Source organism: Azolla caroliniana, unplaced genomic scaffold, assembly GCF_043228905.1.
Source record: "Azolla caroliniana isolate FFs.n. ecotype wild unplaced genomic scaffold, voAzoCaro1.0.p SCAF_16, whole genome shotgun sequence".
In the NCBI taxonomy this organism is placed as follows: Eukaryota; Viridiplantae; Streptophyta; class Polypodiopsida; order Salviniales; family Salviniaceae; genus Azolla; species Azolla caroliniana.
The window spans coordinates 15,973,685-15,990,228 of record NW_028230451.1 but is presented as its reverse complement, the minus strand read 5'-3'; the positions used below and the strand labels follow the sequence as shown (position 1 = coordinate 15,990,228).

At 40.3% G+C, this 16,544-nt stretch overlaps 2 protein-coding genes and 1 long non-coding RNA gene across 3 annotated transcripts; 2 read left to right on the top strand and 1 right to left on the bottom strand.

Annotated features, from left to right (window-relative positions):
* Window positions 1-645: 645 nt before the first annotated feature.
* LOC147854077 (uncharacterized) lies at window positions 646-1,959 on the bottom strand. The gene is made up of 3 exons (XR_015531159.1): window positions 1,830-1,959; window positions 1,654-1,738; window positions 646-896 (listed from the first exon to the last, which is right to left on the bottom strand). It is a non-coding gene; the product is annotated as an uncharacterized LOC147854077 (long non-coding RNA).
* Window positions 1,960-2,947: 988 nt separating this feature from the next.
* Window positions 2,948-6,183, top strand: LOC147854076 (G-type lectin S-receptor-like serine/threonine-protein kinase SD2-5). The gene is made up of 2 exons (XM_087332026.1): window positions 2,948-3,845; window positions 3,957-6,183. The coding sequence occupies exons 1-2, from the start codon at window positions 3,436-3,438 to the stop codon at window positions 6,061-6,063; spliced, it is 2,517 nt and encodes an 838-aa protein (XP_087188152.1). The 5' UTR covers window positions 2,948-3,435; the 3' UTR covers window positions 6,064-6,183.
* A 5,860-nt stretch (window positions 6,184-12,043) lies between these two features.
* On the top strand, window positions 12,044-15,635 carry LOC147854075 (G-type lectin S-receptor-like serine/threonine-protein kinase SD2-5). Its single transcript, XM_087332025.1, has 2 exons — window positions 12,044-13,228; window positions 13,328-15,635. Exons 1-2 carry the CDS (start codon window positions 12,141-12,143, stop codon window positions 15,318-15,320), a joined length of 3,081 nt encoding a protein of 1,026 aa, XP_087188151.1. The 5' UTR covers window positions 12,044-12,140; the 3' UTR covers window positions 15,321-15,635.
* Window positions 15,636-16,544: the final 909 nt, after the last annotated feature.

Genomic DNA, 16,544 nt, shown 5'->3' with positions numbered 1-16,544 from the left:
AGAGAGAGAGAAACGGAACCCAGGTTGACATCATTAGCACTTCCTAAAGCAACATGGATGCAAAAGGAATTTGTTTTGCTTTGCCACAATTACAATAATGAGCTCTCACAAATTTCCTTCCTATGCAAGAGTCCTATGCAAGAGTTATAATGCAATCAAAATTCAAACTGTGTTAGGGTGCTGCAAATTTGTTGATTGTTTCAAGGCCCTTCACCTGTTGATAAAGGTTCACCCTTACAACACTATAATTTCTGAAGGTTGAACAATAGAAAGAGTCCTTTATCATCCCTTTGTGTCTTAACATCATTACCATACATTTCATACAGATGATTGGTTGCTTCAAATGGATCTCCAAAGAACAACCTCAAACAAGAGTTCAAACATTAAATAATCACTATCAAAAAAGCATCCTTCTGAGCTTCACATATATAACATAGACATTAATAAGACTTAATGATGCATATTACGTAGCTCTCCAATGAATCGATGCATGAAATTTAAAACTTTAACAAATTGTGTGCCTACCAAAGAGATCATTTCAGGAATTAGACAAGACCATACTACATATATCTCACGCAATGCATCATTGCATAAAACCATACATGACCACACAACATAAATATATTCAAAAGTGAAGATACAAAGTGAAGAAAGTTTACGCAAATATGTCATTAACGCATGAAACCATTACATAACACTCAATACACAATATTCGAGTTTGAGTATTTACAAAAATTGTAATTGAAGATACAATATGGCAGATTGTGTATTTATAGAAGTTGAGACTGAAGATACACTATTCAGAGTTTGTGTATTTACAATATAATCCAAAATTTAAATTGTCGATAAATATCCGAGTTGGAAAAAGGCATCCAAATTTTCTCATGCCCATGAACCTACAAAAGGCACCAAACAAGGTTACCAGTCAACAATGTACAAATACGAAAGCTGCAAATGAGAAACAATATAGATTTAGGAATGAGAATCAAACCTGGCAAAACTGAATCACACCATAGTCTGAACAGATCTCATGCATCATGCGAAGCATTCGTATCGTGTTCCTCAATTGCATAAGAGGTAGAACAATGTGATGGACTTCTATTTAAGTCGAACATCGTTCATGCCCCTAAACACACATAATATTCAAGTTTGACATTAAAGATTGAAACCACGAAAATAAAAGCAAGAGTAAGTATGCAAACAAAATTTGGTAAAAGGGAATATAAGTGCATGTTTTACTCAATATCTTTCTAGTATGTGCTCATAGTGCTCATTTCTCCTATCTCTCTTTACCAATTTTCTGTTTCCCTCTTTATGTCTCAATATCATGTTTCATATATCACTTCTCCTATCTCACTTTACCAAATTACTATTTCCCTTTTTATGTCTCAATATCATGAGATAATAATGAAAACATATAATGTTTGGTGACATAATAATGAAAACAGAGAAAAAAATAGAAATCATTCTTCTATGATTTCTATTTTTTTCTCTGTTTTCATTATTATGTCACCAAACATTATATGTTTTCATTATCTCATGATATTGAGACATAAAAATGTTCAAATGAAAAAACAGAAAAAACATAAATATGTATGAGGTAAAACAAAAGAAAATCATAGAAATAAAAAGAGAAAAGTTTCATTTACATACCTGTGATTCTTGCTTGCAAGTTGCGATAGAGAAGTGGTCGACGAGGAAAGAGAGAAGAAGACACAGAATATGTCGATTTTGAACCCTAAATGAAAAAACAGAAAAAAGCATAAATATGTATGGGGTAAAATAGAAATCCATCATGTTCATAAGTGGAGAAAAGTTTATTTGCACACCTGTGATTCTTGCTTGTGATAAAGAGAAGAAGACACAGAAATTAGGTTATTCTTGCGTATGATAAAGAAATCAGGGTGCTCGACGAGGAAACAGAGAAGCGAGGAAACAGAGAAGAAGACACAAAAATTCACGATTTTGAATTTCCCCCAAATAGACCCCAAAATAGTTTTCTCTCTCTTACTTTTCATTTTTGTTTTTTAATGTTTTTTTGCTTTTTATTTTTTTTTATTTGTTTTTATTTGTTTTTATTTTTATTTGTGCTTGGACGGCCTTGATCATCCGAGATTCCCGAGATGAGTTCAAGGCCGTCCAAGCCCTAGATTCACTCCCTCTTCACATTTATGAACCTGAGGTCGAATAGAAACGAGGATATTGTAGTTTTGTAAGAATAGGAAGTGTAGACCACTTGAACTCATGAACAATGAAGTATGGAGATAAAGAACAACAAGAAGAGAGTATAAAGAGAGTGGGGAGATCGTTGAAACATCAAGCTTTATCACCATTGTGCCATTGTCAACATTTCCAATAATAATCATTTCTCAAAGTCAATGCTCATAAACACAAGAAAACTATGATTTTGCTATACGACAATAATATGTTGGCTTGATCTACTTCATTTTCTTCTCATAGTTTAGTCAACGTAGAAGGAGCATATGTACTCCTGGTGATCACCGAGTACTTGGAACCATAAGAGAAGGAAACGTGTTGGCCCTTATAACGTTCGTATCGACGGAGAGGTCGTCAATCTTCTTACTACTCAAACATGTGGATAATTAGACACACACACACACACAAGAGAGTTGTCCATGTTCTTGATATAGCTCAAACATGTGTGTTATACGAGAGAGACAAAGAGAGAGAGAGAGAGAGAGAGAGAGAGAGAGAGAGCATTACACATGTGGGTGTGATTATGAATCATGATATGAGAGGCAGATGTTGATAGAGGGCTTGGCTTATAATAGTAAGGATTCGCATGGAGGCTTAATTCATGGCATTTTGAGAAGGGGCGGCTGCTCCTACTTCTGCTGCTGTATGGCGGCCACGTCTTTACTTCTTCTATTATTGATAACGTTCATTCCTATCGTTGCTGCCGCGGAGCCGTATCAGTTCCCCGACTCCAACGAGAACGACAGCCTCTTCTCCTACTCCAATGATGTGGGCTACTTTACCCTCACCGGGTCCACGATTCGCTCCTGCAACAACGGTTCCCTTCTACAAGCATTGAGCAGCCAGGACAGGCTGTATGGTCGCCCAGCTGCCGTTCCGTCCGGACATTTTAAACTCAACTACACTCTCTACTTCCAGCTCTTCTTTGTCATCTCCGCGGACGAGCTGTGCAGAAGGAGCAATGCCAGCACCCCTTCCTACTACCTCTCCCTCATCGCCTACAAAGCCTACGGGAAGGCGGCGCAGGTCACGAGCAAAGGCAAAGTCGTGTGGACGGCCAATGTCGACAGCCCTGTGGGCGAGAACGCCTGCCTCCACCTCTCCCCTGACGATAGCAATCTGCAGCTCGTGGATTACGACAGGAATGGATCTGTGGTGTGGCAGACGAATACGTCCGGTCATATCAATGCATCCCTGACCATCACCTATGAGGGAAACATGGTCCTCTACACTAACGTTTCTGCAGTCAAACAGCAGATATTGTGGCAATCTTATGAGCATCCCACCGACACGCTCATGGTGCTGCAAGCTCTTCGATCCGGGATGAATCTCACCACCCCCACCACGGAATCAGGCAATAAAACAGCCAGCCACACGCTAGCCATAGACAACAACGGGACTCTTACACTCTACACCAAGATTCAATACAAAGCCTTAAATAACAAGAATACCTCTAATAGTTCTACAGATTACAGCGGATATGGATATCCTTATTTCGTTTGGCCTGTCAATCATACACAGGAAATGAATCGCTCCTATGATCATGCAGCAGCAGCAGCAGTATTGTGCTGGTATCCGGGCTACCACAGCAGTCTCCAATTGGATATTGTTCCATCAGCAATCAACAGGTTAGTATTAATCATTTGTAAAGAATTGCCTCCAGATTCCTCATATATGTATAGTAGTTAGGAAATGTCATTGACATACAGATTTGGACATGTTTATTCATACTCATACAGGTCGGAAGTAATTTCAAAATACAATCAAATCTCCCCAGAGAACTGCAGTAGCCGAGCAGAACAGTCGACACCAATCATATTCGAGAATGCTTATACTCGCGGGGACAAGTTCAACATAACATATGCCACATTTCTCAGGCTGGAGAGTGATGGAGACCTTCATGCGTACACGGTCAATGATACCACATATCCCAACAGCACTGCGGTCTGGCGAAAATTTGCCACTCTCTCCAACAGCAGTTCCATAATTCCATGCCAATTGCCTCTCTTCTGCGGATTTTATGGTGTATGTGACAAAGAGAAGCAGAATTGCACACAGAATTGTGGTGGGTCGAATGAATTAGAGCTTCAGGATTCCAACGATGCCAAATTAGGCTGCAAGTTCAATGCGGGCCATGGCAAATGGGAACCGTACCCTTCTTCTTGTGGCCATGGATCTAATCATAAGAAACCAAATGCTTCAATCATAGCTGGGGCCAGCTACTTCTCCAATGCTTTCTTCACTCCCAACCACAAAGGAATTGATGCTAAAGACTGCTGGGAGAATCATTGTAAGGACAACTGCGCTTGCACAGCCGCATTCTGGGAGTCAAAATCAAATGGTTCTTGTTTCCTCATCCAGGGTCCCGTAGCCACCATCATATTCAACGCTTCGGCAGCTAAGGAAGATTTCGTGGGATACTTGAAATTCATGGAGGACCCAGATACTTCTTCACCTACTACTTCCAGAGCCAATCACATCCTAATAGGAGTATCACTAGGTGTCTTTGTGCTTGTCATCGCAGTATTCGTGGGTGGAGTATATGTGCAGAGGAGAAGAAGATTACAAGCCAGAAAATTGGAAGATTATGAGATCGAAAAGGAGCTCCTTGGCGACTCACTTCTGGGCTCAAAGCCCAGGCGATTCACATGGAAGGAGATGCACGAATATACTTGCGGTTTCTCGGACCCGCTTGGGGGTGGTGGTTTCGGCAATGTCTTCCGAGGAGCTACGGAGGATGGCACGCCCATAGCTGTGAAGCAACTCATCGATGGAGGTCAACAGGGTAATAAAGAGTTCATAGCCGAGGTGTCAATCCTGGGCCGGACTCACCATCTTCAACTTGTGCGCTTGGTTGGCTTCTGCCTGGAAGGTGCCACGCACAAGCTCCTCGTGTATGAATTCATGGAGAACGGCTCTTTGGATGCTTGGATCTTCAGTAAAACGCCCAATTTTTCTCTAGAATCCGAGGAGACTAAGGCCGATAAGAAGCGGACACCGATCTTGTCATGGGAGCGCAGGTTTGTTATAGCCCTGGGTACTGCAAAAGGCCTGGCCTACTTGCACGAAGAGTGTGAGGACAGAATCATACACATGGATCTGAAGCCGCAAAATATACTCTTGGGAGCCGATTTCTTCCCTAAGATATCGGATTTCGGGATGTCACGGAGAGTCTTACGGGACGAACAGAGCGCAGTGGTGACCATAATGAGGGGTACCCCAGGGTACTTGGCGCCTGAGTGGCTAACGGATGGGGCCATCACAGAGAAGTGTGATGTGTACAGTTACGGGATTGTGTTGCTGGAGATCATAAGTGGGAGGAGAGTGAGAGATTGGAGGGCATTGCGGAAGACATTAGATATGAGATCGGATCCTCGTGAGGGTGTGATGGAACTCGTGGACGAGAGACTCATGAACTATGGCATCGGTGGTGGTGCGAAGATATACGATGAGGAGCAAGCGTTGAGGATGGTGGAGGTAGCCATGTTGTGTGTGCAAACCGATCCAAGGAGCCGGCCGAGCATGAGTAGTGTTGTGCAGATGCTCGAAGGGAAAGTGGCTGTCATACCCCATGCTCCCATTGATTATTATCAACAGATGGAGCTCTTTCCGAGTGAGAAGATGATGAGGGATGGGCTAGAAGAGCTAGAGCTAGAGCATTACAAACATAAATGGTCCCTCGATGGAGAATCTTGGAAATCCGTAAGCAACTCGGCGATGATGGGTAAGTCAAGGAGATCAATTTTCAATAGCAATACATCGTCTAGATATATGGAAATCTCCACTTCCGAGGAATACATGGACTCACTTCATCTCAGTGATCATACATATGGAAAAACTAAGTAAAACATGTGATTATCATGGACTATTCAACATTATTTAACAACATTTATGGATTCGTGGACGATATATGATAACCATGGATTTCTCATGTGTAATAATAACTGTAAAAAGTTTGTTCCAATATGTGAGAAATAAATGAGAGAGAGAAAGAGAGAGAGAGTCAATTATGTGTTGTATTGATTCTAAGATTGATCGTTTCTATGTTACATTTTGTTTGTTTTGGTTTATTAGAGGTTAGAGAATGTGCAGACCTCTTCTGGTGAAGGGATACAACGGAGCACATTTATTTTTCTAAAATTAAAATACTTCGCTTAATGGAAAACATTTTAGTTCTTCAAACTTTCGTAGATAGAGGCTAATTTTATTACAATAGTTCCAATGTTTTTGAAAGGACGCCCGTTTCTTTGAGAAATCTGTCCGCATTGTTGTTCAACTGTGATGTAACAATATTTTTTTAATCCTACCAATTCCCTTATCCAGTGATGTCGAACTCAAACTCCACCAATTATGAGTTACCTTAAATCCAAAACAATATTCGAGAGGTCGAAGATCATTCGTTGGGAACTTATCCTTTAATTAATTGATAATCTTGCATATGAAAGTTATAGAGTACAAAGCAATTGGTAAATGATCAACATAAATGTCAATAATGACATACATAGTTCCTTTAGAATGAAGATATTTGGCTTTGCTTGAAGATGATTGAAGCAGATGGAAACAACATAAGTGTGTAATTTGAAATGCCACATACGTGGAGACTATTTTAGAACATATAATAATTTGTGAAATTTGCAAACATAGATTGGGAATGTTGGATCTAAAATATGAATCAATTGCTCCATCATAAATTTCTTTGAGTTCTCCATGCAAAAAAATGGTTTCAATGTCAAGTTGATGGTGTTTAAGGTTAAGGCTAGAAGAAATAGAGAAGATTACATATTTCCTTGAAAAGACTTTTCTGTCTTTGGGTGTGCAACTAAGGTCCATATCTTATTTTGATTTAAAACATCAACTTCAGCTTGCATTACAGCATCCCATTGGGTAGCATCGAAACCATGAAGGGCCATCTCTGTGGTTAAGTAAAAAACATGAGCATGATCATCCATAATTTCATAATCAATATGATTATTTTCTACATCAATCAATAGCATTGGTTTAGTCATCTCCATGAGTTCGTTAATGTTCTTGCATTTTCTTTTGATCTTAGGTTTTTTTGGTATTAACTGTTCGAAGTACTCCTCTTCACCTTTTAAATGTGAGTTTGGTGAAGCGTTAAGATTTGTGTTCTTGGAGAAAGATGTGTGTGAGTCATCCTTATTGGTTCCTCCAAGGTTGTTGAAGTTATCACCAACTTTAGGGAACAAATTAACAGATGATGATGACAACACATCATGGCTAAATTATTGTTGTTTATTCAATGACGTTTGTCCATTAGTAAATTTGATTATATTTGACCATCTTCATGTTTACATGGTTGATTTGCATGTTAATGGTGAAATACTCAATTTGGAGAGAATTTGATGATGACAATGTATTACTTCACTTTGAACTATTTCAACACCATCACGATTTCACACTCATTCTCTAGTAGTAGAGCCTTTGTGTCCTTTCATATTCCAAATGTCCAAAGGCACTGTAAGTTTGTATTAATCTTCTGAAGAGAACATGATCTACCTCGCCTGGGAGATTTGATAAGAGCCCCTCCTCATCAAAAGTAATCCATTGGCTAAATAAAAATTCCTTTTTATTGAGATAAAATCATTTGTAATCTTTGACTTTGCCTAGTTTTCCATTGCCAACAAAAATACCCTTTTTGGTATTTGGATCTTATTTATCCTATTCTCTTGTAGATATCACCACATGCAATGGCATCAAATACACAAATGTGAGAAAGATTCGGTCTACGGCCAAAATTTATTGCATATGGAATGTGCAAACCAAGATCTTATGAGGTGATTGGTTTTGAATGTAGCAAGCGGTTGCAATAGCCTCTTGCGAAAATTGGACGTGAAGACCCACAACTTGTAGTAGACCACGACTAGCACCCAAGAGTGTTCAATTCGTTCGATCAAAGACTCAATTTTGTTGTGGACTGTAAGGACAATATGTTGTGTGACAATATTGAAAGTAGAGTGGCATCAATGATAACGAAAACTTTACTATCAATTAATGAAGCCATTGTTAATGGAATTATAATAGAATTTGCCATTCAAATTATGTTATTCTTTGACATCGACTACCAAATGGTGAAATCTTCAAAACACCAATCAATGCTCTCACAACATTTGGAAACCTCATCAGTGATGTAATTCTATTTTGTTTCTCTCTAAGAGGCATCCGTAATGAGGTTTCCGAATTTTGTATGAGTTTTGATTCATGTTTTACTCCATTTTAAGAGGAATCCGATAAAGGCAACCAAATTTGGACATGATGTTTTAAATGTCTCACCATAAGATAATTGGTATCAAATATTAGCATACTTTGAATGGAATTAGAGTTTCGTTAACTGATAATAATTTTTTCATTATACCTAGGTCATAACAAACATCTGGGATATTGATCGACCTTGTTTGATCGATGGAAATGTGTTGGGAAAACCGGTCCGTTCGGGTGGAAAGAAGACAAGTCAGATGGAGTTGATTGAGTACTGGCTGGTAAGATAAGCCAAATTAGTTGATGGCCGAAAAATCAGCAAATTCAAATATAATCGATCTGACCAATAACTCAATCAGTTGAAGCTGACTCAATGCTAGATTTGTAAATATTCATATATGAATAGGAGTATAAATATACATTGGGCAAGTAGTGAGGGTGGTATGATCATTGTTGAACAAGTAATAGTGTGTAATTGCCTTTGTAACTAGTGTGTGAGAGGGTTGTAACCCTACAACTATCTGTCAGATGAAGAAGAACTCAAGGTCATTGCCTGAGATTCTTATTTGTGTATTTTCTCTCGAGGTAGTGATTTTGATTGGAGTTTGTGGGCTCCTATGGTTTTCCCCATTTTAGGGTTTCCACGTAAACATCTTGTGTCCTCTTGTTTTGTAATTCATTTTCGTTCTTCCATTTCTACTTGGGAGTGATAATTGGTTGTGGCTGATCTTGTTCCCATATTCTACAAAACATGAGCAACATCCACCTGGCTCGCAACCCATTCTTCCACGCTCGGACCAAGCACATTGAGGTGCACTACCACTTGATCGGAGAATGTTTCCTGGCTAGAGATATCTACCTACAACACATTAGCACGAACATGTGGACGCCTGATATCTTCACAAAGGCCTTGGGAGTCAACAAGCTATGGCAGTTCGTGACGAACTTTGATCTCTTGATCACCAACCAATCGAGCTTGAGGAGAGTATGAATAAGGAGCTGCCTCACACGACATTATGAGGATGTCATTCGAAGTAGTACCGACCATCCAAAGCCGAAGCCGATTTAGCCAAATTGAAGAGACCAAACCAACTTTTTGATGACCAGAAGTTGTGTTTGAAGGGGCCTATTGAGAATCAAACTTATCGTTCTCAGTGTGGGAACACACCTTAGTGTGTGAACACCCCACCTCCTAGTATAGTAACTAGTGTAACATAGAACTATCAGATTTTGTGACACATATCTAGTGTAGTTAAGTCTTCATCTCTCTTTAGTAATTGGTCGTTGTAGAAAAAGAATATAGAGAGAAGGTGACTATATAAGCACCTCTCCTCTTGAATCCTTGTAAAGCGTTGGTTATTCTTGGTCCTTGTTAATACAATATATTTTTTTTGTTTTTATGTTACATAGATCGTGTTCTCTCTCTCTCTCTCTCTCACACACACACAGACACACACACACCTCTCTTGCTACACAGAAACACTCCCGATTCTTTATAATCTGATATTGGTATCAATGTGTTTTATGAAATGCCTAATAAATCCCTGAAATCAAATGGAATATTCATTATCCATCTGTTTGTGCACAATCCTTCCACTTGTGAACAAGGACGTGTTAATAATCTTTGCTCTAAGGAGGTTGTAATAAACCCTTTGTGTAATCTTGCTTAATCTAATGCTAATAAATCACCATTTTTGCTTGAGCTCTTTAGTCCCAACCATGTTTTGAGCTTGTTTCGAGACCCCCATGTTCTAGGTCCACAACAATAACTTTGTTGCTTTAACTAATGAGTGGAGTTATCTTACATAGTTTTGTATGTTCTTGCATTGGATATACTCCCTTCTTTCTCAACATCAGATACAATGTATGTTGAAAATGCATGAACATCTAGAATTCTTGGGAAAAAATTTGTTGCTTAAAATTGTCAACTTCAACTCAAAGAGGTTCATGTTGCTCTTTTCCATCGTTTACATGTTGCTTAAGCACACATCTATGAAGTTTATGAATTGTCATCATCTTGAAGGAGTTAAGATTAGGATTAGGGATCATGTACATATGGCTCATAAGAAGTAAAAATAGAGGTCACTTAGTCACGCAAAATTTTGGATTATCAATGTTCTAATCCATAGATTATCGGTAATTAGAAATGTGGGGCAAAGTCCTAGGAAGAGTGTTAATGATCTGGTTACGTCAGTAGTTTTTTCGGCTAATGTGGGGGACAATTGGAAGATTTTTCTGAAAACCAAAATATTGCCTGTTTATATTTTATAATCAGCCATAATTTTAGTTTTGTAAACGAAGGTACAACAAAATTGTTTTTATATTTCCTTATCTGACGAACTCATAAGTCTTTGAATCCCTCTCTCCCCACCTTTCCCATGTGTTTGACATTACCTCTGTCTCAATATTCCCTTCTACTCGTCACTCCCTTATACCGATTCTAGCATATGTTGACTTCATAGTGCTAGAAATTTAATAAATTTCAGAATCTCCAAATGTTCCACAATTGCAAATTTTCAAGTTAGTAATTTTGTTTTGGAAATATATATATGAATTTAAAAATTTCAAGACGTTTTGTTAACATTACCACTTGTTGGAAAATGACTGGCTAAAATTTATTAAATTGGGTTAGGATAATGGGAAATAGGAAAATTTCTGATACAGATTAAAAACCTTGCCCAACATTGGTAATTAGATCAATGAAGTTTCGTTTGCAACATTTATTGTCGTTTTGTTGGTAAAAAAGGAAGTTTAACATATGTTCCTTATGTAAGAGTGAAATGTAAACAAAACCTTACACAAACGATGATATTTTCTTTAAATAGAGCTTTTACGGAATCGCACATGGAAGTGACATGGAATTTAGTAATAATCCCAAAGGTGGGTATGATATCTAAGGTATCCTCTTCATTAAGCGCAAAAGGTCTGTCTTATTCAAAAGTCAATGATGGGGAATCGGGATAGGGTAGTTTTTTAAGACATTCCCAATAATTGCGATGGTCAACCTTGGAATAAGGTAGTTTTTTAAGGCATCACCTTGTTTGAAAGTCAATATATTGGGAATACAATAGTTTCTTGAGGCATCGCCTATTTCAAAATTCAATGTTAGGTATATGGTAGTTTTGTAAGAGTAGGAAGAGTAGACCACCTAACTCTTGAGCAATGAACCAAGCTAGACATTTGAAGCATCATGCTTCATCATCATTATGTGGTTGCCAACATTTTCAATAATAACAATTTCACAAAGTTAACCATCATAAACACAACCAAACTACGATTTTGCTATACGACAATAATTGAAGCATCATGCTTCATCATCATTATGCAGTTGCCAACATTTTCAATAATAACAATGTCTCGAAGTCAACCATCATAAACACAAGCAAACTACGATTTTGCTATACGACAATAATATGTATGTTGGCTTGATCTGTTTCATCATTTTCTCTTAATTTAGTCAACGTCGAAGGAGCATACGTACACCTAAGATCACTCAGTACTTGGCACCAAAAGAGAAGGAAACACGTTGGCCCCGTATAACATTCATATTGACGGACAACTCAAAAATGTGGGTTTATATAGACACACGCACAAGAGAGTCGTCCATGTTCTTCTTATAGCTCAAAACATGTGGGTTATATAGACACGCACGAGAGAGAGAGAGAGAGAGAGGGAGAGAGCATTACACATGTGGGTGTGATTATGATATGACAGGCATGGTGATGGAGGGCTTGGCTAATAACAGTAAGGATTGGCATGGACACTTAATTCATGTCATTTGGAGGAGGGCCAGCTACTCCTTCTTCTCCTGCTGTATGGCAGCCACGCCTTTACTTCTTCTACTATTAATAACATCCATTCCTAGTGTTGCTGCTGAGGACCCCTACCAGTTCCCAGCCTCCAACGCCAACGACAACCTCTTCTCCTATTCCAATGATTTGGGCGACTTTCCCGACATCAGATCCAGATTTCGCTCCTGCAACAATGGATCCCTTGTACAAGTGTTGAGCACCCAGGAGAGGCTGCAAGGTCGCTCGACCGACATTTATTCGGGACATAATCATTTCGACTACACTCTCATCTTCGAACTCTTCTTCGTCATCTCTGCGGATGAGCTATGCAGCACCAGCACCCCTTCCTACTACCTCTCCCTCGTCGCCTTCAAAGCCTACGGGAAGGCGTCTCAGGACGCGAACAAAGGGAAAGTCGTGTGGACGGCCAATGCAGACAACCCTGTGGGTGAGAACGCCTGCCTCCACCTCTCTCCAGATGATGGCAATCTACGGCTCGTCGATTACGACAGGAACGGCTCGGTCGTGTGGCAGACGAATACTCCCGGTTTTACCAATGCATCCCTCACCATCACGTATGAAGGAAACCTGGTCCTCTTCACTAACACCACAGGTCCTAGCGACTCTACTCTGAAACAGCAGATACTGTGGCAATCATACGATCATCCCACCGACACGCTCATGGTGCTGCAAGCCCTTCGGCCTGGGATGAATCTCACCGCCGCCTCCACGACAGAATCTACCAACAAAACTGCCATCTACACCCTAGCCATCGACAAGAACGGGACCCTAACACTCTATACCAAGATACAATACAAAGACTTCAATAACAATACCTCTAATAGTACTACAGATTACGGCGGATACGGACATCCTTATCTGGTTTGGTCTGTCAATGGTACACAAGAACTGAATCGCTCCTACGATTATGCAGCAGTATTGTGCTGGTCTCCGGATCGCCGCAGCAGTCTCCAATTGGATATTGTTCCATCAACAATCGACGGGTTAGTATTAAGAATTTGTAATGAATTCCCGCCACATTCCACATATGTATAGTAGTTAGAAAATCTCATTGACATAAAGATTTAATCAAACTCATACAGTCCCCATGTAATTTCAAAATACAACCAAATCTCGCCAGAGAACTGCAGTAGGCGACCTCAACAATCGACGCCCGTCATTGGCTCGATGCCCATCATATTCGAGAATGCCCATCATATTCACGGTGACAGCTTCAACATAACATATGCCACATTCCTCAGGCTGGAGAGTGACGGAGACCTTCACGCTTACACACTGACTGATACCAGATTACCCAGCACTGCAGTTATGACCGAATTCGCTAATCTCTTCGAAAGCCGCTCTATAAATCCATGCCAATTGCCTCTCTTCTGCGGATTCTATGGTTTATGTGACAATGAGAAGCAAGTTTGCACACAGAATTGTGGTGGGTCTAATAAATTAGAGCTTCAAGATTCCAACAATAACTCCAAATTAGGCTGCAAGTTCAAGGCGGGTTATGGAGAACCGTACCCTTCATCTTGTGGCTATGGATCTAATCTGCTTGGAAGTTCAACCATAGCAGGGGCCAGCTACTTCTCCAATGCATTCCTTCCTCCCGATCACACCGGAATTGAGGCCAAAGATTGCTGGGAAAATCACTGTCTGGGCAACTGCGCTTGCACTGCTGCATTCTGGGAGTCAAAACGGAATGGTTCTTGTTTCCTCATCCAGGGTCCCGTAGCTACCATCATATTTAATGCTTCGGCAACTGAAGAAGAATTCATAGCATACTTGAAGTTCATGGAGGACCCACATACTTCTTCACCTACTACTCCTATAACCAAACCCATCGCAATAGGAGTATCATTAGGTGTCTTTGTGCTTATCATCGCTATGTTCGTGGGTGGAGGATATGTGCACAGGAGACGAAGATTACAAGCCAGACGACTGGAAGATTACGAGATCGAAAAGGAGCTCCTCGGAGACTCACTTCTGGGCACGAAGCCCCGGCGATTCACATGGAAGGAGATGCACGAATACACGTGCGGTTTCTCGGACCCGCTTGGGGGTGGTGGTTTCGGCAATGTCTTCCGAGGAGCTATGGAGGATGGCACGCCCATAGCCGTGAAGCAACTCATCGATGGAGGTCAACAGGGTAATAAAGAGTTCATAGCCGAGGTCTCAATCCTGGGCCGGACACACCATCTTCAACTTGTTCGCTTGGTTGGTTTCTGCCTGGAAGGTGCAACACACAAGCTCCTCGTGTATGAATACATGGAAAACGGCTCTTTGGATGCTTGGATCTTCAGTAAAACGCCCAATTTTACTCCAGAATCCGAGGAGATTAAGGCCGAAAAGCAGCCACCGATCTTGTCATGGGAGAGCAGGTTTGCTATAGCCCTGGGTACGGCAAAAGGCCTGGCCTACTTGCATGAAGAATGTGAGGACAGAATCATACACATGGATCTCAAGCCGCAGAACATACTCTTGGGAGTCGATTTCTTCCCTAAGATATCGGATTTCGGGATGTCCCGGAGAGTGGTACGAGATGAACAGAGTGCAGTGGTAACCATAATGAGGGGAACCCCAGGGTACTTGGCGCCCGAGTGGCTAACAGACGGGGCCATCACGGAGAAGTGTGATGTGTATAGTTATGGGATTGTGTTGCTGGAGATCGTGAGTGGGAGGAGAGTGAGAGATTGGAGGGCATTGAGAAAGGCGTTAGATATGAGATCGGATCCCCGTGAGGGTGTGATGGAGCTGGTGGATGAGAGACTCATGAACTATGGCATCGGTGGTGCAAAGATATATGATGAGGAGCAAGCATTGAGAATGGTGGAGGTAGCCATGTTGTGTGTGCAAACCGATCCGAGGAACCGGCCAAGCATGAGTAGTGTGGTGCAGATGCTGGAAGGTAAAGTGGCTGTCATACCCCATGCTCCCATTGATTATTATCCACAGATGGAGCTCTTACTTCCAAGCGAGAAGATGAGGAGGGATGGGCTAGAAGAGCTAGAGCCAGAGCATTCCAAGCATCGATGGACCCTTTGGAGACTCTTCGAGATCCGGAGGCACATCGACCATGATGAGTAAGTCGAGGAAATCGATTTTGAATGGCAATACATCATATAAATATGTGGAAATCTCCATGTCTGAGGTATACATCGACTCAGTTGAGCTCAGGGATCATACATATGGAAAAACTACGTAAAACATGTGATTATCATGGACTATCCAACAACATTAATGGATTCCTAAAAAAATATGTGATAGCCATGGATTTGTCACGTGTAATAATAATTGTAAAATGCTTGTTCCTGTTAGAATAAAGAATAATATACAAACATTTTAAGTTATCTATTATTAGCCATTTACTCTTTGGGGGAAATAAATGTAGCCCTTTGGTTTTTTTTTTTTTTTTTTCCAAAATGAAGCTACTTTCCCATTAGTTAGGAAGGATTATTACAAAAAGACTGTACACGGGGCTTATATATAAATTGGGAAATCTCCCTCCGAACAAGTACAAGAAAATGAGATTAGTTACTTAGCATAACAGGTTGACTACTCAATATAAGCAGAGATACCTATAGCTAAAAATGGTGCCCGTCAATGTAGCCCTTCGTTTTAGTTTTAGTGGAAGAGGTGTACCTTTTGGTAATCTCTTGTATACATATTGAACGTGATGTATCTACATACTTTTGATTAATACAACACAGAAATTTTTGCTCTCTCTCTCTCTCTCTCTCTATCCCTCTCTTTGTCTCTCTCTTCTCTCTCTCTTTAATTTCTCACATAGTATCAGAGAGACATTCATCATGTTAGATAAGTAATCTATGAATAAACACATCACATTAGATTGATTCGGACAATCTATACAAGATGTCGTCGACAACCGATATGGAAAAACCAATTGGACTTTGGTGGAAATCAAATCAATGTTGCATCATCAAATCAAATGGTAAGAAAGTATGTGGTGGAGAAACTTGTTGGCATAAAAGGCCGACTCCTTCCAACTTGTATCCGCCCGAGTGTGAATTCGTCCGCATAGTTAGGGCTTAGTATATAAGCAATAACCTAACGTTGTAAAGGGTAATCCTCTTGATCATATTGTATGTTGTATCTCTGAGAGAAAGAGAGAGAATGTAATAGAGCTTCCATTAAAGCTTCGTTCTGTGTATATCTCTGCTTCCCCCTTTCTGTGTTGTTTTCTAAATATGCGAACACAGGTCCTCACATGTTTCCGCTAACATCTTTCCTTCAACTGATATCAGAGTGACTTGCTCCTCGGCGGCAACAGACAGCAGAAGAGGCTGAAAG